General features: G+C 40.4%; 1 protein-coding gene across 1 annotated transcript in view; it reads right to left on the bottom strand.

Moving 5' to 3' along the window:
* The window catches only part of ATAD5 (ATPase family AAA domain containing 5), a 47,151-nt gene extending 30,361 nt beyond the window's left edge, over positions 1 to 16,790 (bottom strand). Inside the window, exons 1-6 of the mRNA XM_047080828.1 lie at positions 16,470 to 16,790; positions 10,512 to 12,406; positions 9,626 to 9,734; positions 5,901 to 6,065; positions 4,020 to 4,146; positions 3,127 to 3,208 (exon numbers count right to left, since the gene is read on the bottom strand). Of these exons, the coding sequence (XP_046936784.1) occupies positions 3,127 to 3,208; positions 4,020 to 4,146; positions 5,901 to 6,065; positions 9,626 to 9,734; positions 10,512 to 12,406; positions 16,470 to 16,535 (2,444 nt within the window). The 5' untranslated portion in view covers positions 16,536 to 16,790. The remainder of the gene's footprint in view (positions 1 to 3,126; positions 3,209 to 4,019; positions 4,147 to 5,900; positions 6,066 to 9,625; positions 9,735 to 10,511; positions 12,407 to 16,469) is intronic.
* Positions 16,791 to 24,381: the final 7,591 nt, after the last annotated feature.

Below are 24,381 nucleotides of genomic sequence, written 5' to 3'. Positions count from 1 at the left end.
TTTACTTCAATTGTATGCATATGATTGCGAGTACATTATACCTGAATAAAGTTGATTTAAAAAAAAATTTTTTTTTACAATTATTTATTTTTGAAAAGCAGAGAAAAGCAGAGAGTGTGAGCGGGGGAGGGGCAGGGAGAGAGGGAGACACAGAATCCGAAGCAGGCTCCAAACTCTGAGCTGTCATCACAGAGCCCAACGTGGAGCTCGAACCCACGAACCATGAGATCATGATCTGAGCCAAAGTCAGATGCTCAACCAACTGAGCCACCCAGACGCCCCTGAATAAAGTTGATTTAAAAAAAGAAAGTGTATGTATGTGTACTGACCAAAAGCAATTAGATACAAAAGAATACATATAGATAGATAGATAGATACACATTTACACGAAGTTCTGAAGTTTACGTAAAGTTTTAAAACTAACAAAACTAATCCACGGCAATAGAAATCAAACTAATCAATGGTTAAGAATCAGTATAGCGGTAACCTTTTGTTATGGTGGTGGTAGGAATAACAGAAAAAGAGTAACCTTTCAGAATAAAAGAAAGATTGTTAAATCTTGATATAATGTACTTATGAAAACTGTATGCTTAAGAATGGTGCAGTTAGGGGGCGCCTGGGTAGCTCAGTTGGTTAAGCATCCAACTCTTGATTTGGCTCACATCATGATCTCATGGTTTGGGAGTTCAAACCCCACACTGGGCTCTGCATTGACAGCTTGGAGCCTGCTTGGGATTTTCTGTCTCCCCCTTCCTCTCTAAAAAAATAAACATTAAAAAAAAAAAATAAGAAGGGCACCTGAGTGGCTCAGTCGGGTGAGCGTCTGACTTCGGCTCAGGTCACGATCTCATGGTTCGTGAGTTCGAGCCCTGCGTCAGGCTCTGCGCTGACAGCTCAGAGCCTGGAGCCCGCTTCAGATTCTGTGTCTCCCTCTGTCTGCCCCTCTGCTGCTTGCACTCTCTCGCATTGTCTCAGGGATGAATAAACATTAAAAAAGAAAAAAATAATAAGAATGATGCATTTTTAGGGGCACCTGGGTGGCTCAGTTGGTTGAGTGTCTGACTCTTGATTTAGGCTCAGGCCATGATCTCACAGTGAAACTGAGAACACCACTCCTTACTGAGTATGGAGCCTGGTTGGGATTCTCTCTCTCCTTCTCTCTCTTCCCCTTCCCCGCTCCCTCTCTCTCTCTCAAAATAAATAAATAAACATTAAAAAAAGAGAATGGTGCATTTTACAAATAAACAAAACAGAAACAGACTCATGGACAAAGGAACAAATTGTTGGCTACCAGAGTGGGGAGGGGGAGAGGGTGGAGGCAGGAGAAATAGGGGAAGGGGATTAACAGGTACAAACTTCTACTCACAAAGTAATTAAGTCACAGGAATGAAATCTACAGCATAGGGAGTATAGTCAATCAACTGTAGTAATTTTCTGTATAGTGACAAATGGTAACGAGACTTATCATGGGAATCTTTTTGTAATTTATACAAATATCAAATCACTACCATGTATATCTGAAACAGGATACTGTATGTCAATTATACTTCAATCAAAAAAAGATTAATGGGTGCCTGAGTGGCTCAGTCGGTTGAGAGTCTGATTCCTGATTTTGGCTCAGGTCATGATACCAGGGTCATGGGATTGAGCCCTGCATCTGGCTCTGCACTGAGCATGGAGCCTGCTTGGGAGTCTCTCTCAGTCTCTCTCTCTCTCTATCCCTCTGCCCCTCCATCCCTCGGAAAAAAAAAAAAAAAAGATTTGTGCATCTTAACAATATGTAATTATACCTCAGTAAGAGTGAAACAGGAAAAAATAACCTGAACCCATGATGTCCCTAAACCTGGTCTTCCACCATGCCATCCGCTTGCACAGGGATACCAGAACTTGAGTGTCACCTTCACTTTCCTCTCTCCTACCCCTACCCCCCAGATCTAATTAATCATTATGGATTTTGATCTAGCAAACCAATCCAGCAGTCAGAAAAGACCTTCCCGAAATCCAAACATTTATGTGCATATTTTGTGTTTAAAACCCTGTTTCTTATTGCCCTTGGCAAAATGACAAAATTCTCTCACACGGCCTAAAGGTGCTACGTGGGCTGGCATCCACCTCCCCAGCTTAGGCCCACATTCCTCTCACCCAAGCTCTCTGCTCAAGTCACACTAGCATTCTTTCAACCTCTCTCTTCACCATGCTCCTTCGAGCTATAGGGACTCTGCAGATTGCTCCCTCTGGCCAGAACACTGTTCCTCCCCTGGTGAACTCCTGCTCATCCTTCAGTTCAGATGTCATTTCCTCAGCAAAGCCTTTTTTGACCAGACCAAATCCACTTAATATAAACTTAATAAAACTCTGTACCTCTCCTTCTTAGCACAACTGCAATTTTTCACTTGATGGCCCAATTAATGTTTTATCACAGATTGTCTTCCCTCTAGAGTGTAAGCCTCATGAGGACAGGGAAGGTGTCTTGTTTTCTTCCCCCAAATATTCCTAGTATGAAAAACAGTGCCTGGTACATAGCAGGTATTTAAAGATTTCATTTTATTTATTTTTTTGTTTTAAAGTAATCTCTACCCCCAATGTGGGGCTCAAATTCATGACCTTGAGATCAAGAGTCACGTGCTCTATTGACAAAGCCAGCCAGGCACCCTCATAGCAGGTATTTAAATATATACTGAATAAGTTCATAATCAGCTCTTTGGTGCTTTTGGTTTATTTTTCCACTATTGTATCTAGAGATGGCCACAAAATGTCTGATCTTCAAATTGTGACTGTAGCACTGTCAATATTGTCATCTTTAGAAACGAACTTATTGGGATGCTTGTGTGGCTCAGTTGGTTAAGCATCCAACTCTTGGTTTCAGCTCAGGTCACGATCCCAGGGTCATGAGATCAAGCCCCGCATCCGGCTCTGCACCAAGCATGGAACCTGCTTAAGATTCTCTCTCTCTCCCCCCCCCTCTGCCCCTCTCCCCAACTCGTGCTCCCTCGCTCTAAAAGTAAATAAATAAACTTATTAAAGGTTCAAATGATAATGTACGTGCTTTCTCATCAAAGTCAAGGAAAAAATACAAAATACATTCCATAAGACATTTCAGCATTTTAGAATTTGTATTAGACTGACCTGTTTTCATCAAAACCAAGAATAGGATCAGCTGTTTTTTGAGCTTTTCTGGTAAGAAATAAAGGAGCAACTTTCACTTTCCCTTAGAAAAATAAATAGTTAGGTTAGTATCAAAGTTTATCATCTCTACTTACCTCCAGATACTTTCCAATTATAGCTCTATCTTCTTAAACTTAAAAAAAATGAACTCTTCTCAACTTTAACAAAACTAACTTTTTTTTAAAACTAACTTTTTAATTAAAAAATTTTCTATATAATCATCTGGTCTCCCAATAGCATTATCAGAATCTCCTGGGAATGTTTTTTTAAACTACAGATTCCCACAATCCCCCTCCAGACATTCTTAGTCAATATGCCTAGGGAAGGACCTAAAGATTTAAGAAAATTTTTAATTTGGGGCGCCTAGGTGGCTCAGTCAGTCGAGCAGCTGACTTCTGCTCAGGTCATGATCTCACAGCTCAGGAGTTCGAGCCCCGCGTTGGGCTCTGTGCTGACAGCTCAGAGCCTGGAGCCTGCTTCCGATTCTGTGTCTCCCTCTCTCTCTGCCCCTCCCCTGCTCATGCTGGTTCTCTCTGTCTCAAAAATAAATAAACATTAAAAAAAAAAAATTTTTTTTAAAGAAAATTTTTAATTTATTCAGAAGATTTTGATTATCAGGTTTGGGAATCTCTACCTTAACTGCAGCTAAATAGAAAGAAATGCAATAACTTGAATATACACAATTACCTTTATAAAACTCTTCACTACATTATAACTTAACTTATTAAAATAGATATATGTAATATAATTGAACGTTCATATTTTAGAAGACAAGAAATTAAATTAAAATGAGAGCAATATAATTCCTCCAAAGCATTCTAATATTCGTCACAAACATTATCAGATCTCATTACCTGGTACGTTTTTAGGATTCTTGTTAAGTTTTTTTCCTAGCACATCATTCAGACACTGAAGATTCTTCTGATTTTTCTCAGGTTGCTTTAAAGAAGTAATATCTGAATCTATTATTATTACAGAGTCCTAAGACAGAATAAGAAAAACATTTTTACAATATGTCAGACAACTGAGGTTTTAAATTTCAAAAGGATTACAGTGCTAGAAGCCAGAGGTAAGAGAATTACATTAGCAGCTCCATCCATCTCTTCATCAGACACTACCTGATTGATACAGAAAACATACGCTATATGTCGTAAATGACAATAGCCTGTGCTATACCATTCAAGTTCACATATCAAAGGGTGGACTTATTATTACCATGGGTTTTCTTTTTTAAAGAAGCAACCAAAAGACTTTACTCCAGACAAAAGAGTCAGTATCACTGAGCTATACAAGTTCTAGCTCTACTCTTTGAGAGCTATACATCCTATAAATGTATTAGATAAAGTCTGATATGCTTTCAGGTGGTCAGTACACATTTACTAAGCATCTGCCATGTGTCAGGCAATACCGCATACACAGACAAATGCAACAAGAGTTGGCTTCAAGGTTGTACCAGGGTTTAGGGGACAGAGGGAGAGCTAGTTCAATCATAACACGGTAGGTTGAGAGCAACATTGACTAAAATACAAAAAACCCCACAGAAGTTAAGTACATTTTCGGAAGGAAACTACTTGTCTTGAAGGCACCAACAAAGCTTTCAAGAGGAAGTATCAGAATGTTCGTACCATTATTCCTAATAATCAAAAAGTGGAAACAATCCAAATGTCCGTCAACTGATGAAAGGGTTAAAAAAATGTGGTATAGCCATACAAAGCGGTATTATTTGGCAATAAAAAATAAATGAAATATTGATGCTACAATATGGATGGACACCAAAAACACTATGAGTGAAAGAAACCAGGCACAAAAGGCCATATGTTATATGATACCATTTATATGAAATGTCCAGAATAGGCAAATCTATACAAACAGAAAAGTAGATTAGTGGTTGCCTGGAGCTGAGGGAGGGGAGACTGGGAAGTGATAGCTAAGGGAAATAGGAGTTCTTTTTGGGGTAATGAAATATTCTAAAATTGTGGCGATGGAATCACAACTCTGTGAATATATTAAAAGCCAGTGAACTGGGGACTTTAAATAGTGAATTATATCTCTATAATAAGATATAAGTATGTGACTTATATCTCTATAATAAAGCTGGTTTTAAAAAAGAGGAGGCAGGGGTGCCTGGGTGGCTCAGTCAGCTGAGCATTGGACTTTCGGCTCAGGTCACGAACTCATGGTTCTTGAGTTCAAGCCGTGCATTGTGCTCACTGCTGTCAGCGCAGAGTCTGCTTCAACTCCTCTGTCCCCACGCCCCCCACCCTTGCCCCTTCCCCACTTGCACTCTCTCAAAAATAAACATACATACATACATACATAAGAAAAGAGGGTAGCATTCAGCAGGACTTAATGTATGAGTAGGAATTCCTCAGGTAGCAAAGAGTATTTGGTATATGCATTTCAAGCTGAGACTACAAAGTGGAAATAAAAGTTGCACCATTTGGGGAGAAAGGAATAATTCAGTGTGACTAGAGCAAAAAGTGTGTATATGAGGAAGGAGGAAAAGGAAGAGCTAATTCAGCCAATGAAGGATCTCAAATGACATGATGAGGATGCAGACTGTATGCTTTTGCAAAAGGAGCGAAGAGCTTTTAAAACAGAAATGCAAATGATATTCTTTCCACAACCTCAGGGGTATCTTACAATTCTACCTATAACTTTATATGGCTTCCTCCTCCTTCTCCAAGCAGCAGAATAGGACAGAACTCACACCAATAAATATTTCTAATACTTACTGCTGTTTCTGACAATTCCTTCCTTTCAGCAAGCGTCTGATGTCTAGATGAACGTCTTAAGGGCGTCACTATTTCTTCAGTAGTTTTTGACCTACTAATGTGTAAAGCTTTTGCTTTTTCAATCAATTGTTTTGCTTTTGATACACTTTTTGAAGCACTGCTTGCCTAAACAAAAATTTGAAAAACTTAGATCAGTGGCAAACATTTTATATTTAATAATAGAAAGAAATTATAAAAGGCAAAACTTTGGAAACAGTAGAAAGGTTAGTGGTTGCCAGGAGTTAGGTGGGGAAGGAGGGATGAACAGGCAGAGCATAGAGGATTTTTAAGCCAGTGGTACGACACTATATGTATGATACTAGAATGATGGATACATGTCATTATACATTTATCTAAACTCACAGAATGTATAACACCAAGAGTGAACCTTAATGTAAACTCGGGACTCTGGGTGATAATGATCTGTCAATGCAGGTTCATCAATTGTTAAAAAATGTACTATTCTGGTATTGATAATATGGGAGGCTATGCATGTGTGGGTACAGGGAGTATATAGGAAATCTCTGTATCTTCCACTCAGTTATGCTGTGAACCTAAAACTGTTGTAAAAAATAAAATCCAGGGGTTTCTGGGTGGCTCAGTTGGTTAGGCATCCGACTGTTGATTGCGGCTCAGGTCATGATCTCATGGTTTGTGAGATGGAGCCCCATGTCAGGCCCCACGCTGACAGCATGGGGCCTACTTGGGATTTTCTCTCTCCCTCTCTCTCTGCCCCTCCCCAGCTCACTCACTCGCTCTCAAACATTTAATTAATAAATAGTAAAATCCATTAAACATATATAAAACTATAATCATAAATCATATTAAAAAAGACAAAGAAATAGTTACTTAAATCTTACCAAGGAAATTAAATTAGTGTGTCTAGTGTAATTAACATGTTTAATGTAATGTGTCTACCTTTATTTTTAACTAGAAATTTATTCAGATAAATATAATTACGTTCATGAAAAACACCCAGAGAGATGTCTATATTAGATGTCTGTATGGATTAGAATTGTTGGTTATTTCCCCACCATCTTCATGGCATCTGTTTGACTTTAGTCACCTTTAGGGTGAATCCACTAGAGAGAGGCTGAAAAGGCATTAAGTATAGAAAAGAGCACTAGATAAGAAGTCTGGCCTTTAGGCCTGACTTTGCCATTGATGTACGAAGTGATCCTGTGCATTTAAATATTACCTTCCAGACAATGTGCTTTCCACATTGAGTTCTACGGGTTTTTATGTTTGAAGACATCCAACGAGCAAGGTGCACAACAGTTTACATTATATGATCCCTTTTAAAAGTCACATATACCTATATAATCATAGGAAAAAGTCTAGAAGGGCATTAATAGTTTTAATGTAACTATTAAAGTGGGTTACCCTTTGAGGAGCCTGGGTGGCTCAGTTGGCTGAGCGTCTGACTTCCACTCAGGTCATGATCTCACAGTTCGTGGGTTGGAGCCCTGCGGCAGACTCTGTGCTGGTGGCAGGGAGCCTGCTTTGGATTCTCTGTCTCCCTCTCCCTCTGCCCCTCCCCTGCTCACGCTGTTTCTGTCTCTCCCTCTCTCTCAAAAATAAATGTTAAAAAAAATTTTTTTAAGTGTGTTACCCCTAGAGAGTAGATAATAACTTTTTACTTTTAATTTTATATACTTCTGTTTTTAAACAAATGTTTGCTTTTTTTTTAAAACCTTCAAAATGTTTTTAAAAAACTATTGAAAAGCATAGGCATGGATATTCAAAATATATGTAAGAAGGTTAGGAAAACAAAGATTCTGTATAGTAGAATCTTCTTCTATAGTAGAATCTTCTGTATAGTAGAGTGATAGATTTCTGTTGTTCTGCTAGCAAAATTTTTGGCAGGCTGATGAACCTTATTAAGTTCGTATTCAAAATAATCCACCTAAATTTAAATGGATAACTCAATTACTAAAATAAACTGTTACACAAAAAGATATGTTTTAGTGAATGTGAAAAAAGCATACACATACACATTTTGGCAAGTAATTCTGCCGTTACTTGAAATTAGTTTTTTTTTTTTTTTCTAATAGTTTTTTTTTTTTCTTTCCTGATAAAAGTTCTTAAAGGTTCGTGTTTATAGGGCTGCCTGGGGGGAATCAGTCGGTTAAGTGTCTGACTCTTGGTTTTGGCTCAGGCCATGATCTTGTGGTCATGGGATCGAGCCTCGTGTCCAGGCTCTGAGCTGAACGTGGTGTCATGTCTGCTTAAGATTCTCCCTCCACCCCTCTCCCCTGCTCGTGCTCTCTTGCTATTAAAAAAACTAAAATAATTTTTTAAAGTTCATGTTTATACAGAAAACAGAAAAATAAAGTTAAAACCATCAATAATCCTATCACCTCAAAAACAGTCATATCCACCCATCCTCCCAGCCTTACTTGGTTACCCCTGACAACACCAGGAACTTCATTGCTGATGGCACCCTACTTTCTCCCTGTTTGTCAGCCTCTAGTCCCAGCCACCCAGCTTGGCTTCCACTGCACGTCACTTCATCCACTCTGAAAAATGTTCTCACCTCCTTTGGCTCCACTGTCCTTCAAAACAGGGATAAATATTTACTTTATGACATTAATGATGAGTACTAAGCATAGTGCCTGGAATGTGATAAGCAGTCAAAAAAAATGACAGCTGTTAAATAACAATGAAAGAGATAACAACTTTCTGTAGCAGTGCCATTCACCTAAGGATTATATCAGAATCACCTTATGGGCATTGTGAACCCACACATACCTGTGCCTACACCCTGGAGAGAATCCAATTCTCTCAAGGTGTGGATACACAGATTATTTTTAAAAGCAGCTGAATTATTCTTATATATCCTACCTTTCCCTTTAGGGTAAAGGTTTTCAACCGGGGGGGGGGGGGTGATGCGCGATTCTTTTTTTTCCTTCCCAGGGATATTTGCAATGTGTGGAGACATTTTTAGTTGTCATAACCAGGGGAGCTGGACAGCGACTTATATGTCATGGGTAGAGGCCTAAGTTATTGCTAAACATCCTACAATGCACGAGTCCCCTATAACAAAAGAATTATCCAGCCCCAAATATCAATAGTACAAGGGTTTTTGGACCTGTCCCAGAGTTACAGACCCTATTTTTTAGCCTCTGATCTATAGAAATAAACCAAAAATTGAATCATACCTATAAGCAGCCTTAAGGAAAATGACTAACGTGTAACTCTTACCAAGAAAAGTTTTTCTAGGGGCGCCTGGGTGGCGCAGTCGGTTAAGCGTCCGACTTCAGCCAGGTCACGATCTCGCAGTCCGGGAGTTCGAGCCCCGCGTCAGGCTCTGGGCTGATGGCTCAGAGCCTGGAGCCTGTTTCTGATTCTGTGTCTCCCTCTCTCTCTGCCCCTCCCCCGTTCATGCTCTGTCTCTCTCTGTCCCAAAAATGAATAAACGTTGAAAAAAAAAATTTAAAAAAAAAAAAAAAGAAAAAGAAAAGTTTTTCTAAGCAAATTATACTGTCCTTATCAATTGCTTTCATCTCACAATAAGATATGTTGACCACTTAATAAACTAACTAGAGAAACAGAAAAATAGTGAGTAATAACATATGCTATAGTTAATATAACCAATCTATAAAATATGTGAATATTCTTTTGGCACATTACTTCTAATAGTAGCTGTTGTTTTAGGAAACGGAATACCCGAATATTCCAATTACCTTTCTAGTCTGAGAAGTAAAATCTCCATCGGTTGCTTCATATTTCTCACATCTTTTTTTAGATTTCTTCTTAGATTTTTTGGGAGTACTAATTCTGGTGAATTTCATTCTGGGAATAAAAAAGATATTCAGAAGCGTTTTATGATTATGTGTAAGAGTTTTAATTAAGTATAGAAAAGAACCACCTAGGGCTTCAATTTCTGGACAGTTCTTAAAAACAAAAATACCCCCTACATTAGTTTCAAACTACTGATCAAAAGTAAGCCAAACTCAAACTCTTAAAAAATATAAAATGTTTCCTTTTAGAAATCGTAAAATTACCTCTTAAGATCACTCTTTCATTGACCAAAACCAGCATGCAAGTATATACCTCATACGATATGGCTCAGTTTCCCAAGAAATAAAGCTCTGACTTATTTTTAATCTCATGTTTATTAGATGCAGAGAATTCAGAGATTAGCAACTATGATGAGTAAAAGTTAGAACTCATCTAAAATACATCTAGGAGGCACCTGGGTGGCTCAGTGAGTTAAGTTTCTGACTTCAGCTCACGTCATCATCTCACGGTTTGTGAGTTTGAGCCCCACATGGGGCTCTCTGCTGTCAGGGCAGACCTGCTTGGGATCCTATGTCTCCCCACCCCCGCTCCACTCCGCCCCTCTCCCCCTTAAAAACAAACATTAAAAAAATAAATAAAATACATCTATAATTCTTCTGAAATCATGCCTGACCTTAAATTAAATGTGAAAAATAAGCATTTTTGAAACTGTGCCTTATAAATCAGGTATTCTAGAAAAAAATGATACTCTCCAATGCTTCAAGCATTTTCCTTCCCAACTAATATATGGAGAACACTTAGAACTTCAGAATAGAAACAAAACTTTACCTAATAGGGCTCTCTGAGTCAGAAGAGACTGTTATTAATTCTGCCGTATATAAGCTATGCTTTTCTGGTAAGGTGGCTGCTTTTGGAGTGGAAGCCTTTATTGGACTATCATCTTCAGAATCAGTACTTCTAATGACCATTGCGGTAGGGGTGCTGCTGGTTCTTACAGATCTTCTGCTTGACCTGGGTGTGGAAACATTTTCCAGACTGTCTTCGGTTTCGGTTTTACAATGTATGACCTTATCATTAATGGGTACGCTGCTTTTTCTTGAAGACTTCTTGTTATACGGAGAGGAAATCTTTAGAGGGTCTTCCCCAACAAGATTTTCACTGCTAAATAATGTGTTTTTGAAAACTTCCGTTTTCTTTTGTCTTAAACTCCTCCTAAGCCTATTTTGACTCTGTTTACCCTTAAAGGAAAAAGTTGTTCCTTTCTTTTGAGTACTTCCCTGTCTACTTTCACCTGGAGTAGCACCAGTATCTAACATCTTCTTGCCCTTTTTCTTCAGCTTTTTACTTTTCTCTTTAGGAAAAGTTCCTTTGTCAGTATGTGACTGTGAATTGCCATAATTTGAAATCATTTGAATATTAGCATTGTCCATGATTTTTTTAGAATTACCGGATCTTCCTTCATCATTCAGAGATTTTTCATTGAGCTCTTTCTGCTTATCGGAAGACTTTCGCACTCCATTTTTAAGCGCATCCGATGCTGGCTGCCTAAACGCTTTCATAAACTGTTGTCTTTCTTCTAGAGTGCATTTCGGCTTTGAGCCTTCGGAACTTCCAGCTTCCAGCACTGCCAACTCTAATTCTTCCTCCTGTATGACAACGTTCGATTTTCTTTTCTGAACAGTCTGTTCATTCTCAGGATCCGACAGGCTATTTTCTGTTTCCAACTGCTTTTGTTTCAAGAAAATTGAGGGTATTTTCCGGGTCTTTTTGGGGGGAATAGGATGAACCTGTGCAAGAACGGTAACTGTCTTGGAGCGTATGTGTTGGGAAGTGTCACAGGTTTCTGGGTCACTCACACTACCGCTTTTGATTATATCTTCAACAGTTTCAGAAGGAATACAAATCGCCACTGTAGAGTCTGGTAGGTCTACTTTATTTTCCTTGTGACTTTTCAAAAATTCCTCATAGGAGACAGTTATTGTCCTATCCTTTAAGCAGGCTGGTTTAGCTATATCACCCCTAGAGTCTGCACAGTCTGCAGGACTGTCCATCTCATCAGCTAGGGAAGGCACTCTCTCCTTCCTGTCTTTACCATCTTTTTGAAGGAGACTTATTTCTTCTGCCAATGGTAAGCTTTCAGACAGATCTATTATATCTCTGTGCTTCCTTTTCCTCATTTTTTTGCAATCATTTTTTGTGATTCCTTGCTTAGGATTTACTCTCTTGGAGCTTTTTATGGAGGTCCTAGTGCTTGACTGTTTTTTGATATCTTGAATACTTTCTGCAAGTACCTCTACACGTTTCTTGCAGAGTGAAACAGAAGTACTACTTTCCACAAAATCATTATTTAGACCGGAGTCTTCTTTGCTATCGTCACTGTTAATTTCAATTGGAGATTCATTTTCAGCTTTAATATTATTTAGTCGATGAGATAAATTAACTCTCTTTCCTCTCTTCTTGAACTCTATATGTGAGAACACTCCCAACGGTGTTTTACAGTCTTTGCCACTGTCAGCAGGCAACGGTGGCAATGATTTTATCTTGCACTCTTTTGCTGATTGTGTCTTCTCATTTGTGGGGGATGTCTTTCTAAAATAATTCAGAATATTACTGGATTTGGGTGGAGAGAACACACTGTCTCCAGTCTTCCCTGTTGGTGATAAATATTTTGTAATTGTTTTGCAGGAAGATCTGTCATCATCTTTCCTTCGCTTTTTGCACGCCTATCAATTTAAAAGAAAAAGAAAGCACTTACGTCAAGCAAGATAATACAAAACATAAATTTTAAACATGGATCTAATATTTTACCTAATTGGATAAAAAAAGGAAGGCTCCCTTAGGTAACAAACATGATATATACTAGAAAAAAGAGGGGTGTCTGAGTGCCTCAGTCAGTTAAGCAAATGACTTGAGCTCAGGTCATGATCTCGCGGTTCAGGAGGTGACAGCTCCGAGCCAGGGGCCTGTTTCAGATTCTGTGTCTCCCTCTCTCTCTGCCCCTCCCCCATTCCCATTCTCTCCCTCTGTCTCTCAAAAATAAACAAACAAAAAAATGTTTTAAAGCAAAAAGAGCTTTAAAATTAAACCTACATTCAAATCTCAATGTTACATCACAAGTCATACACTTATAATTTGTGTATTTTACTTTATATATATTATACTTGAAAAAAAAGTTTCAAGGCGACTATACTTATGTACAAATGTGTTAATTTCTATTGGTCTCTGTTTACAACCTTTGAATACTAGCACCTACCCCACAAAATTTGTAATGAACACCATACATGAAAATATATGAAGTCTGCATGGTAGAACCTCTACAAATATTAACTCCATTCCCTTTTCACTTTTTTAGTTAAAAACAAATTATCCTATCTCTAAGAAACACGCACACAGTGAACAAACCTAGCATCCCAAAATTCACTAATCAAGTAAAAATTTCGAAGGACACTTACCACAAATAAAATTTTCCAATGTTTTAATGTGATTTATTTATTTATTTATTTATTTACTTTTGAGAGAGAGAGAGAGAGAGAGAGAGGGAGAGAGAGGGACCGCCCATGCACACACACTCTCAAAAAATAAATAAACAAGGGGCACCTGGGTGGCTCAGTCGGTTAAATGTCCGACTTCGGCTCAAGTCATGATCTCGCGGTCTGTGAGTTCGAGCCCCGCGTCAAGGCTCTGTGCTGACAGCTCAGAGCCTGGAGCCTGTTTCAGATTCTGTGTCTCCCTCTCTCTCTGACCCTCCCCCGTTCATGCTCTGTCTCTCTCTGTCTCAAAAATAAATAAATGTTAAAAAAATTAAAAAATAAAAAATAAATAAATAAACTTAAAAAAAAAATCTTGGGGCGCCTGGGTGGCGCAGTCGGTTAAGCGTCCGACTTCAACCAGGTCACGATCTCGCGGTCCGTGAGTTCGAGCCCCGCGTCGGGCTCTGGGCTGATGGCTCAGAGCCTGGAGCCTGTTTCAGATTCTGTGTCTCCCTCTCTCTCTGCCCCTCCCGCGTTCATGCTCTGTCTCTCTCTGTCCCCAAAATAAATAAAACGTTGAAAAAAAAAAAAATTAAAAAAAAAAAAAAAAAATCTTGGGGCATCTGGGTGGCTTAGTCAGTTAAGCACCCAACTTGGGTTCAGGTCATGATCTCACTGTTTGTGGATTCGAGCCTTGCATTGGGCTCTGTGACAGCTCAGAGCCTGGAGCCTGCTTCAGATTCTGTGTCTTCCTCTCTCTCTCTGTCCCTCCCCACCCCCCTTGCAAAAATAAACATTAAAAACAAATTAATTTATCAAATAAAATCTTAAAAAATTAAGTAATGAATGGGGAATTATACTTCTAGAAAATTAAAAGGTATCATAAAGCAGGGGCACCTGGATGACTCAGTCGGTTGATCTCACACTTCATGGGTTCCAGCCCCACATCAGGCTCTGTGCCAACAGCTCAGAGCCTAGATCCTGCTTCGAATTCTGTGTCTCCTTCTCTCTCTGCTCCTCCCCTGCTTGTGCTCTCTCTCTCTCTCAAAAATAAATTAACATTAAGGGGGAAAAAAAAAGGTATCACAAAGCTATCATCATTGAAAGCATTAAAAGCTAGGGGCACCTGGCTGGTTCAGTCAGTGGAGCATGCAACTTTTGCTCTTGGGGTTGTGAGCTTGAGCCCCACATTTGGTGTAGAGATTACTAAAACAAAAAAAAGAAAGAAAGAAAGAAAGAAAGAAAGAAAGAAAGAAAGAAAGAAAGAAAGAAAGAAAGGAAGGAAGGAAGAAAGAAAGAAAGAAAGAAAGAAAGAAAATAAAGGCAGGGGGGAGCCTGGGCGGCTCAATCAGTTAAGCATCTGACTCCTGATTTTGGCTCAAGTCAGGATCTCTTGGTCTGTGTGGCCGAGTCCCACATCAGGCTCTGCGCTGACAGTGTGGAGCCTGCTTGGGATTCTCTCTCTCTCCCCCTCCCTCTCTGCCCCTCCCCTCCTTGAGCCTGCTCTTTCTCTGTCTCAAAATAAGTAAATAAACATTAAAAAAAAAAAAAAGAGGAAGAAGAAGAAGAGAGGCACCTGAGTGGCTCAGTCGGTTGACCGTCCGATATCGGCTCAGGTCATGATCTCATGGTTTGTGAGTTCAAGCCCCAAGACAGGCTCTGTGCTGACAGCTCAGAGCCTGGAGCCTGCTTCGGATTCTGTGTCTCCCTCTCTCTGCCCCTCCCCTACTCGCGCTCTCTCTCTCAAAAAATTTATAAAAATTTTTTAGGGGCACCTGGGTGGCTCAGTCGATTAAGCGTCTGACTTTGGCTCAGGTTATAATCGCTCACTTTGTAAATTCGGGCCCAGAGTCGGGCTCTGTGCTGACAGCTCAGAGCCTGGATCTGCTTCAGATTCTGTCTCCCTCTGTCTCTGCTCCTCCCCCACTAGAATTCTATTCTCAAAAATAAACTTAGAAAAATCTTTTTTAAATTTTTTTTTAAATAAAAAAGAACACCAGAAAAAGAAATAAGTATATATTTAAGAACTTGGTACACGAGAACAGTAGTATTCAAGCTAGTGAGCAAAGAAGTACTTAATAAATGGTATTGGGACAAATTTCTAACCATTTGGATGACTACGAGGCAAAATAAATTACAGATGAAAATTTTGTATGTTAAAATGAGATGGTAAATGCATTAGGAGAAAATGCTAATGAGTTATCAGTATTAGTATATTACCATGAGATCGTATCAAAGGCACTATGCCATAGGCTCTGGAGTCAGGCAGATCTAAGTTCAAGTGCTGGCTCTGGTATCTACTAGCATGGGACCTTAAGCATATTACTTTTAACTTTCTAATTATACAGGCAATGATACCTCAGCACAGGGTTGATATTAAGCAAAATAATGTGTACAAGGCCCTCACCCTTGCAATACTAAACAATAAGTATCATTGCTATGAAATAGGCTAAGCAGGGCACCAAAAGCAGAAACTGTAACGAAAAGGTTGATAAACCGACCACACAAAAATCAAGAACTGTCTCATTCAAGTACCAAAAGTCCTTCTTCACATCGGAGAAAGCTGAGCAACTCCCTTGATTTAGCAGACAAATATCAGCGTAACAGCTACCAGCAAGTAGACAAAAGTTATTCAATTCCAAAAAATAAGGGAGAGTCCTAGTTAAATAAGCATACATCTTGGCGCACTTCAAGGACACCAGTGTGCCTATTTCAGAACGCTAGCTTGAGATGCTACTCCAATACTTCATGGCATTAGAGTATCTATATAACGACTGCTTACTGCATTTCACTGAAATTTGGTGAATACGTAAGAATAACAGCATTCCACGCTGGGACTCCTAACTGCAGTTATCTTAAGCTCTGGAACCATCAGAAACCGATTTTTTTAAAAAAATTACTTTGACTCCCGTAATGGCAATCTAAGCAGTCATCCTCCAATAGGTAAATGGATACACTACTGGAACTTAAAGATTCTTTCCAACGCTAAAGTTCTGATTCCTTACCATGAACCCAGACTTGATCCTGGGATCCTCTGCGACATTTCACAAGTCCAAAACATCAAGTTCCACCAACATCTCAGGATCTGGGGACCGGTCGAGGTATCTTAAATCCTGACTTTCTTGGCCCCGCAATCATCTCACAATCTCGATGTTTGTCAGTACCTATCACGACTTTAGGAAGCGACACACTCCAGCAATTGTTGCACACAATGTCACTGCTGTGGGGCCTCACCAGGTCCCTCCTCTCCCCTCCCGGATCCAAAGTTGGGATCACCTTTCACCCACCTCCTACAGACGGAGATTCTCTAGCTCACCTCAATCTCGTAGTCCTTCACCGGAGGGGGAGCAGCCGCCGCCGCCATGGCCAGGACCCCCACCATGCTCCCTGCTTCCCGGAATGCCGGCTCCTAGGGCGTTGAGCGGCCGGGCCCCGCCAGCCTAAAGGCCATGGAGGCGGCCGGCCCCCGAAGAGGCAGCAGCCGGGCTGTGGGGTCCGTCCCGGACTCCCCCCGCGCCCACCCGCCCGGAGCGGTAGCGGAGGCTGGGCCCAGCTCAGCCGAGTCGAACGCGGGAAGGGGCGGTAAGAAAGCGCGGGCAGCGAGGACCCCGGGGCGCGGCCGGCGAGCGCAGTGGGCCCTCGACACAGGCGCCCCCAGGCTAAGCGCCCGGGACCGCGACCCCGGCCGGGAAAGCAGGCCGAACGCAGACCCGACCCGCGGGCTTCGGAGGGAATTCTTGTCAATTGGGTTTTCGCGCCGTCTGGAGCGCATGGGGCGGAGCTTAGGATTGCTTCTAGAGGCTGTGCGGACGGTAAGCAGAGAGGCCCAAAATACTTCTCGGACGAAACTGCAGGAGGCGGGATTGGTTTTACCAAGGGATTTCAGACTAGCGGGGCTTCTCCCGCCCAGTTTCACGGATGAGGACGTGAGTTGACTAAAGTCCGTCGGTGACAGAATTAAAACTGTAGACTTTTGATGCCCTAGGCTAGCCCCTTGTAAAAAGTGGAAATTCAAGGGCGCCTGGGTGGCTCAGTGGGTTAAACGTCTGATTTCCTCTCTGGTCATGATCTCTGTTGGTGTGTTCGAGCCCCACATCGGGTTCTGTGCTGACAGCTCAGACCCTGGAGCCTGCTTGGGATTCTGTGTCTCCCTATGTCTCTGCCTCTCCCCCGCTCACGCTCTGCTCTCTCTGTCTCTCAAAAATGAATAAATGTTAAAAATAAATAAAAGTGGAAATTCAAGGGGCGCCTGGGAGGCTCAATCAGTTAAGCAACCCACTGGATTTCGGCTAAGGTCATGGTCTTGGAGTCCATGGGTTCCAACCCCGCTTCTGGCTCTGCGCTGTCAGCTCTGAGCCTACTTGGGATTCTCCGTCTCCCTCTCTCTCTCTCTGCCCCTCCCCTGCTGGTGCGCTCTCAGGAATTAAATAAATAAATAAATAAATAAACAAACAAACAAATATTTTTAAAAATCTTAAAGAAAATTCTGTCTCTTCCCCTCCCCTTTCTCTCAAATTAAAAAAAAAAAGTGGAAATTCAAAAAAATAAAGTGGAAATTCAAAAAATACAGAAAAGGAAATAATTGATTACATTCCACCCACATGGAATAAAATGTTATTTTGGCAAGCGTCTTACCTCGAAATATACACACAGGATCCGAGATTTTGACTTTTTCCCCTAAACTGAGCAAAAGAGGGCATTGTTTCCCACGGATTTCTTCCTCCCCGGCAGCCAGGAGCCCAACATCATAGCCTCAGCTGGTTGGAGTGCATGCCAGTTGTTCCAGGGGTTTGCTGGTTTGTAGTGATGATAATCTCATACTTCATTTGCATTCTTGTCACGGATTTGTTTAGCTTTGACTTTTTTTTTCACATGAGTTTATTGTTGCAGTGATATAGACATAGAGTATGTTTATTTTGTTTGAGTGCATACTTTTAACTGCATGGTGTGTAAGAACTGAGTAGGTCAGGTAAAAGGATATACCAAATAATAACGGGAAGCCACCTTGTTGCATCTGGCTATGCAAACTGATTTTAACTACGGATGTCACTGTGTCCATCTCGATACCATAAAGATGGTATTGCTATTGTTTTCACAACATAAAGGGTGCAAATTTCTCCAATGAAATTGGAAGTAATTATTTTTTTCTTTTAAAACTGTTAGCCAAGGGGCGCCTGGGTGGCTCAATCAGTTGATCATCCGACTTCAGCTCAGGTCATGATCTCATGGTTCATAAGTTCCAGCCCTGCATCGGACTCTATGAGGACAACCCAGAGCCTGGAGCCTGCCTCAGATTCTGTGTCCCCATCTCTCTCTGCCCCTCCTTGCTCTCTCTCACTCTCTCTCTCTCTCTCTCTCTCTCTCTCAAAAATAAAAAAAGACTAAAAATTTTTTTAAATAAAAAAATAAAACTGTTAGCCCAGAATAAGGTTTTTCTAAAATAGATACTGTTTTGTTGATCTGGTTTTTTTTTTTTTTTTTTTTCCCCTCACTGTAGAGTAAGAACACTGCCCAAGGAGAAGGAGAAGGAGAAGGAAGAGGAGGGGGGAGGAGAAACAAATGAGAAAATTACAGAGAAAACTGAAAGTCTCCTTGACTTCTATTCCCAAATTCAATCTCCACCTCTTGGCCCAGTGGTAGTCATTATTACCTGTTTGGTGGGTAGCACTGCACACTTTTTATATTTGTATGTATATCCATAGAAAATGCTTTACTATTGTTTTTATTTACATAAACAGTAATACTGTAAATATCACTCAGCAATCTGCTTTTTTTATTCATCATTGTTTTCAAGAGCTATCCATGATACATGTAGATCTGATTCACTCCCTTTCATTCTTGAGTATTCTGTCCAATTATACACATTTTATTTATCCATTCCCTTAGTGATGAACATTTGTCACCAGTTTTCTGTCTCAGTGAGTCAGTGAACACTCTTGTCTATGTCTCCTTGAACATGTGTAATGTTTCTCTAGAAGACACATCTAGAAGTGGAATTGCGAGGTTATATGCTATATATCTCCATGACTATTCTTCTAAATTTCTAAGTATTTAAACTGCATTGTTTTGTTAAGCATTTTCTTAAGGAGCTCATGGCATTTATACGTTTTAAATTAAATAAGCTCTAACATTTGCATAGCAATTAAGTATTTACAATGTGCTCATGTGGTTTTTTATCATCTTCCCCATCTAGCTAACTGCTACTTTTAAGAATTATTATTAACCCTTATATTTATCAAAAGTAATGCCTGTGCTTGGTTAAGAAATGTCAGAGAGCATTATAAAACTTACTATCAAAAAAGAGCTAATTTCTTTCTTTCTTTTCTTTTTTGAAAGCTTACTTATTTACTTTGAGCATGCTCAGGGGAGGGGCAGAGAGAATCCCAAGCAAGCTCTGTGCTGTCAGCAGCACAGAGCCCCATGTGGGGTTCAATCTCATAAAGCATGAGATCATGACCTTAGCCAAAACCAAGAGCTGCACATTTAACTGAGTGAGCCACCCCTCTTTTTTTTTTTTTTTTTTTAACGTTTATGTATTCTTGAGAGCATGAGCTGGGGAGGGGCAGAGGGAGAGGGAGACATGGAATCCAAAGCAGGTTCCAGGCTCTGAGCTATCAGCACAGAACCTGACACAGGACTCGAACCCATGAACCTGAGATCATGACCTGAGCTGAAGTCGGAGGCTTAACCAACTGAGCCACCCAGGCACCCCTCCCCCTTTTCTTTTTAAGTGGACTCTATGACTAATGTGGGGCTTGAACTCACCACCCTGAGATTAAGAGTCACATGATCTACTGACTGAGCCAGCCTAAGACACAGCTGATTTCCATTTCATACCCTGGTGTAATTTCCCAAGGGCAGCCACTTTCAAAAGTCTTCTAGCACTATAAATATCTCATTTTTATTTTTTAAATATTTTTTAATGTTTTATTTATTTTTTGGAAGAGAGAACATAAGCAGAGAAGGGACTGAGAGAGAGAGAGAGAGAGAGGGAGAGAGAGAGAGGGACAGAGGATCCAAAGTGGGCTTTGTGCTAACAGGCTGACAGCTGTGAACCAGATGTGGGGCTTGAACTCACCAACCTCGAGATCATAACCTGAGGTAAAGTCAGTCGCTCAACCAACTAGCCACCCAGGTGCCCCTAGATATCTCCTTATTTTTAAATACAGCAATATGCTTATACACATATTTCTTGATTTAACTATTTTATTTTATTTCATTTCATTTATTTTTATTTTTTTGTTAATTTTTTTAAATGTTTATTTTTGAGAGAGAGAGAGAGAGAGAGAGAGCAAGCAGGGGAGGGGCAGAGAGAGAGGGAGACACAGAATCCCAAGCAGGCTCCAGGCTCTGAGCTGGCAGCACAGAGCCTGACATGGGGCTTGAACTCACGAACGGTGAGATAGTGACCTGAGCTGAAGTCGGACGTCCAAGCGACTGAGTCACCCAGGCGCCCCTTGATTTAACAATTTTAAACAGTATTCATTAATGTCCTTTTTTTCTGGTTAAAGATTTAATTCTCATGTACCACTACCCTCCAATATAGTTTTTATTTTAAATTTTTATTTTTTTTTTTTAATTTTTTTTTTCAACGTTTATTTATTTTTGGGACAGAGAGAGACAGAGCATGAACGGGCAAGGGGCAGAGAGAGAGGGAGACACAGAATCGGAAACAGGCTCCAGGCTCTGAGCCATCAGCCCAGAGCCTGACGCGGGGCTCGAACTCCCGGACCGCGAGATCGTGACCTGGCTGAAGTCGGACGCTTAACCGACTGCGCCACCCAGGCGCCCCTTAAATTTTTATTTAACTTCTAGTCAGTTAACATACAGTGCAATATTGGTTTCAGGAGTAGAATTCAGTGATTCGTCACTTACATACAACACCCAGTGCTCATCACAAGTGTGGGCTCAAGCCCACAAACCGGGAGATCATGCCCTGAGCCAAAACCAAGAGTTGAATGCTTAACTGACGGGGTCACCCAGGTGCCCCTATAGAGCATGTGACTCTTGATCTCCGAGTTGTGAGTTCGAGCCCCACTTTGGGGGCACAGTTTACTTAAAAAAAAAAGTTATTAAAAAAAAAAAAACTGGTTCAGAGATATTTACAAAGTGTTTAGCCAAGTCTCTTAACTTCTTAGCTTCTGTGCTTTTTTGCAATGTTACATTGTAGTCAGTACATGGAAAGACTGTGAAAGATACCCTTTTCTCCCCAATATTATATCTCCTTCCCTTGATAACCATTACTGTTGTTATTCTGAGGTATACACTTGTCCCACTTGGTCAATTCCATCCTTGGTTCTGGATCCTTTGAAACTAATCTGCATAATTCCACCTCCTGGCCAGTTACCATTTCAAAGGTGGGCATGTGTTGGGGTGCCTGGGTGGCTCAGTTGGCTGTCTGACTTCCGCTCAGGTCATGATCTCACGGTTCAGGAGTTCGAGCCCTGCATCGGGTTCTGTGTCTCCCTCTCTCTCTGCCCCTCCCCCACTCACGTCTTGTCTCTCAAAAATGAATAAACGTTAAAGAAAAATTTCAAAGGTGGGCATGTGACCAAGTGTAGGCCAAAGCAGGATTGTTACATTCCAAGAGCTCTTCTGGGTGCTTCTGGGAGATAAGCAAATTCGGACTACTGATATAGCACAGAAAGGGGTCCTTTCCCTCCTTCCAGAAGGTGGGTAAGATTAAAATAAGGTAATGGTACCTTACCAATGGCAGAAAAAGAGTTGGGAAGTTTGACCTTTGAATCAGACTAACGCTAAAGCCTTTTGAGTTACACCACGTTAGGGAATGGATCCCATTTATTGTTAAAGGCAGTTTGAGTCTGCTGTAACTTGTAACTGAAAGTATCATAAAGAATGCAAGATGCAAGAAGGCATAGAAAGGAAAACTTGGGAGACTGAATGTGTAATTAACTGATCTTTGTAAAACATGTAAATAGATACTAAAGATATTTAGAAACATTCTGAATAAATCAAGAGGCCATTGAGGTAACCCAGGAAAGACTGACAAAACCAAAATGTATTAACATGTATACACTCCCAGCCTTGGCTCTTACATCCCAGCCTATCAACAAAGAGAATTTTGCCCTCACTTTCTCACTTGCAGCTTGTTTTCAGCCTGGCTCCCAAGATTCTGTGGCACAGAATTGAGAGAAATGACTGAAGAGGTAGGTGGGAAGGAGGGAGCTGGGTATCAGGAGATTTGCATTGAGTAGGGAGTAGGAGGTTTGCAAGAGATTGGGGAAGAAACTCCAGAGCACTAATGGGGAATTAAAACAAAACGGGAGTGGAGAAGAGAATATTAAGAATGGCTGTGACTTGGGGCGCCTGGGTGGCTCGGTTGGTTAAGTGTCCGACTTCGGCTCAGATCATGATCTCGCGCTCTGTGAGTTTGAGCCCCACGTTGGTTGGGCTCCGTACTGACAGCTCAGAGCCTGGAACCCGCGTCAGATTCTGTGTCTCCCTCTCTCTCTGCTCGCCCTCTATCCCTCTCTGTCTCTCAAAAATAAATAAACGAAAAAAAATTTTTTTTTTTAATTTCTGTGGCTTAATATGAATTGGAGACTGTCATGACCTATGACAATTCAATGCAACCCATGATTCTGGATTGGATCCACTTGTTATAAGGGGCATCATTGTGGCAATGGATTAAACTTGAATGAGATCTGAAAAATAGACGGTATCAATGTTAAATTCCTGTTTTTGAGGGTGCATTGTGGGTGGGTTCATAGAAGAATGTACTGAAAGAATCTGTCGACTTATTCTCAAATGGTTTACTGAGGAAAAAAAAATTTTTGAACTGTATTTGCAACTTTTCTGTTGACTTCTGAGATTCTGTAAACGTGAGTCCTCAAAATTAAAACTAGATGGCATTAATTAAAATGTTAAGAGTTACAGTCAAAATTAGAATTGTCTCTGAATTATTTTTGATTGGACAATAGTGTTTATTTGTATGAGTCCCTATTAAAAAAACAGGTATTGGGGCACCTGGGTGGCTCTGTCAGTTAAGTGTCCAACTCTTGATCTCAGTTCAGGTGATTATCTCAGAGTTTGTGGGTTTGTGCATTTGTGCCCTGAGCCGGGCTCCGCATGGAGCATACTTTGGATTCTCTCTCTCCTCCTCTCTCTGACCCTCCTCCACTCGAACATGCATGCTCTCTCTTTCTTAAAATAAATAAATTCATTAAAAAACAAAAAAACTAGACACTAAGGTTTACTTAGTTGTAGCCAGTTGATTTTAAACAATGAATTAATAGCTTTAAGTGTGTAGAAAGGGGAGTCAGAGTTAAAAAAAAAAAAAAAGTCAGTACATGCCCAATACAGTTAGAAGCTTTCTGAGAAAAGCCTGGAGTGAGGAGAGAGGAAATCTTGGCTGACCAGATAATCAAAGTATTCTGGACTGAATCCATGTTTACCAAATAACTCTCTGGTTATAACTTGATTTTCCAGCTGTTGTAATCTTCAGAGCAATTATATCCTTATGTAAATAAATAACTTAACAAGTTGCTTTATTTGTTTCTTCTAAGTCTTATTAGCATGGGGAGTCTGTGACCCTGAATCTGCTTACCTCTGGATAACCTTGAAAAGTCAATTCTAGACCAGTGTGATGTGAAAGAGATAAAAACTATGGCCTGCTGGCTTCTATCATTCCCACCTCTAGATCAATCTTCCTGTCATTGACTAGAGTATTTACTTTGCTCTAAAGCTAAAAACAAAACAACCAAAAATTTTAAGCCTGGGAGGAGTGGTTTCACAAGATTTTCCTTAGTCCATATTATTTTTTTTGTATAATGTGGCTATATTAAATACATATTTCCTGCCTCCCATCAGGTGGTATAGATCAAGGAAAAAAGTTGAACGAGACCAAGATTAGAGTCTTGGCCTTTAGACATTTTCTTTCTTTCTTTTTTCTTTTTTTTTAATTTCACACAGTAAGCCTTCTGGGGTAGGATCCAATTCTGTTCAATTAGCTTTAGAGATCACACAGAACACACTGTGTTCAAGAACATTTAGTAAATCCTGTGTGCCTACACCCTCCTATTCCCTCAAACCATTTGACTATCTTTTCCTCTGCTTTACTTTCAAACCTCTATAAAGGCCAACATCCTAATTCAAGCTTCTATCACATCATAGCTGGACTAGTGCCTATGGTCTTTTCTTATTTACCACTCCATCCATCTATCTTATGTATTTTCATTTCACTGAACAAATATTTACTGAGAATTTAC

The sequence above is a fragment of the Lynx rufus genome, unplaced genomic scaffold (genome assembly GCF_022079265.1).
Source record: "Lynx rufus isolate CCGP_SWC_20201006 ecotype Redwood Valley unplaced genomic scaffold, mLynRuf1.p SCAF_18, whole genome shotgun sequence".
In the NCBI taxonomy this organism is placed as follows: Eukaryota; Metazoa; Chordata; class Mammalia; order Carnivora; family Felidae; genus Lynx; species Lynx rufus.
This window is presented reverse-complemented; position numbering and strand designations above follow the sequence as displayed.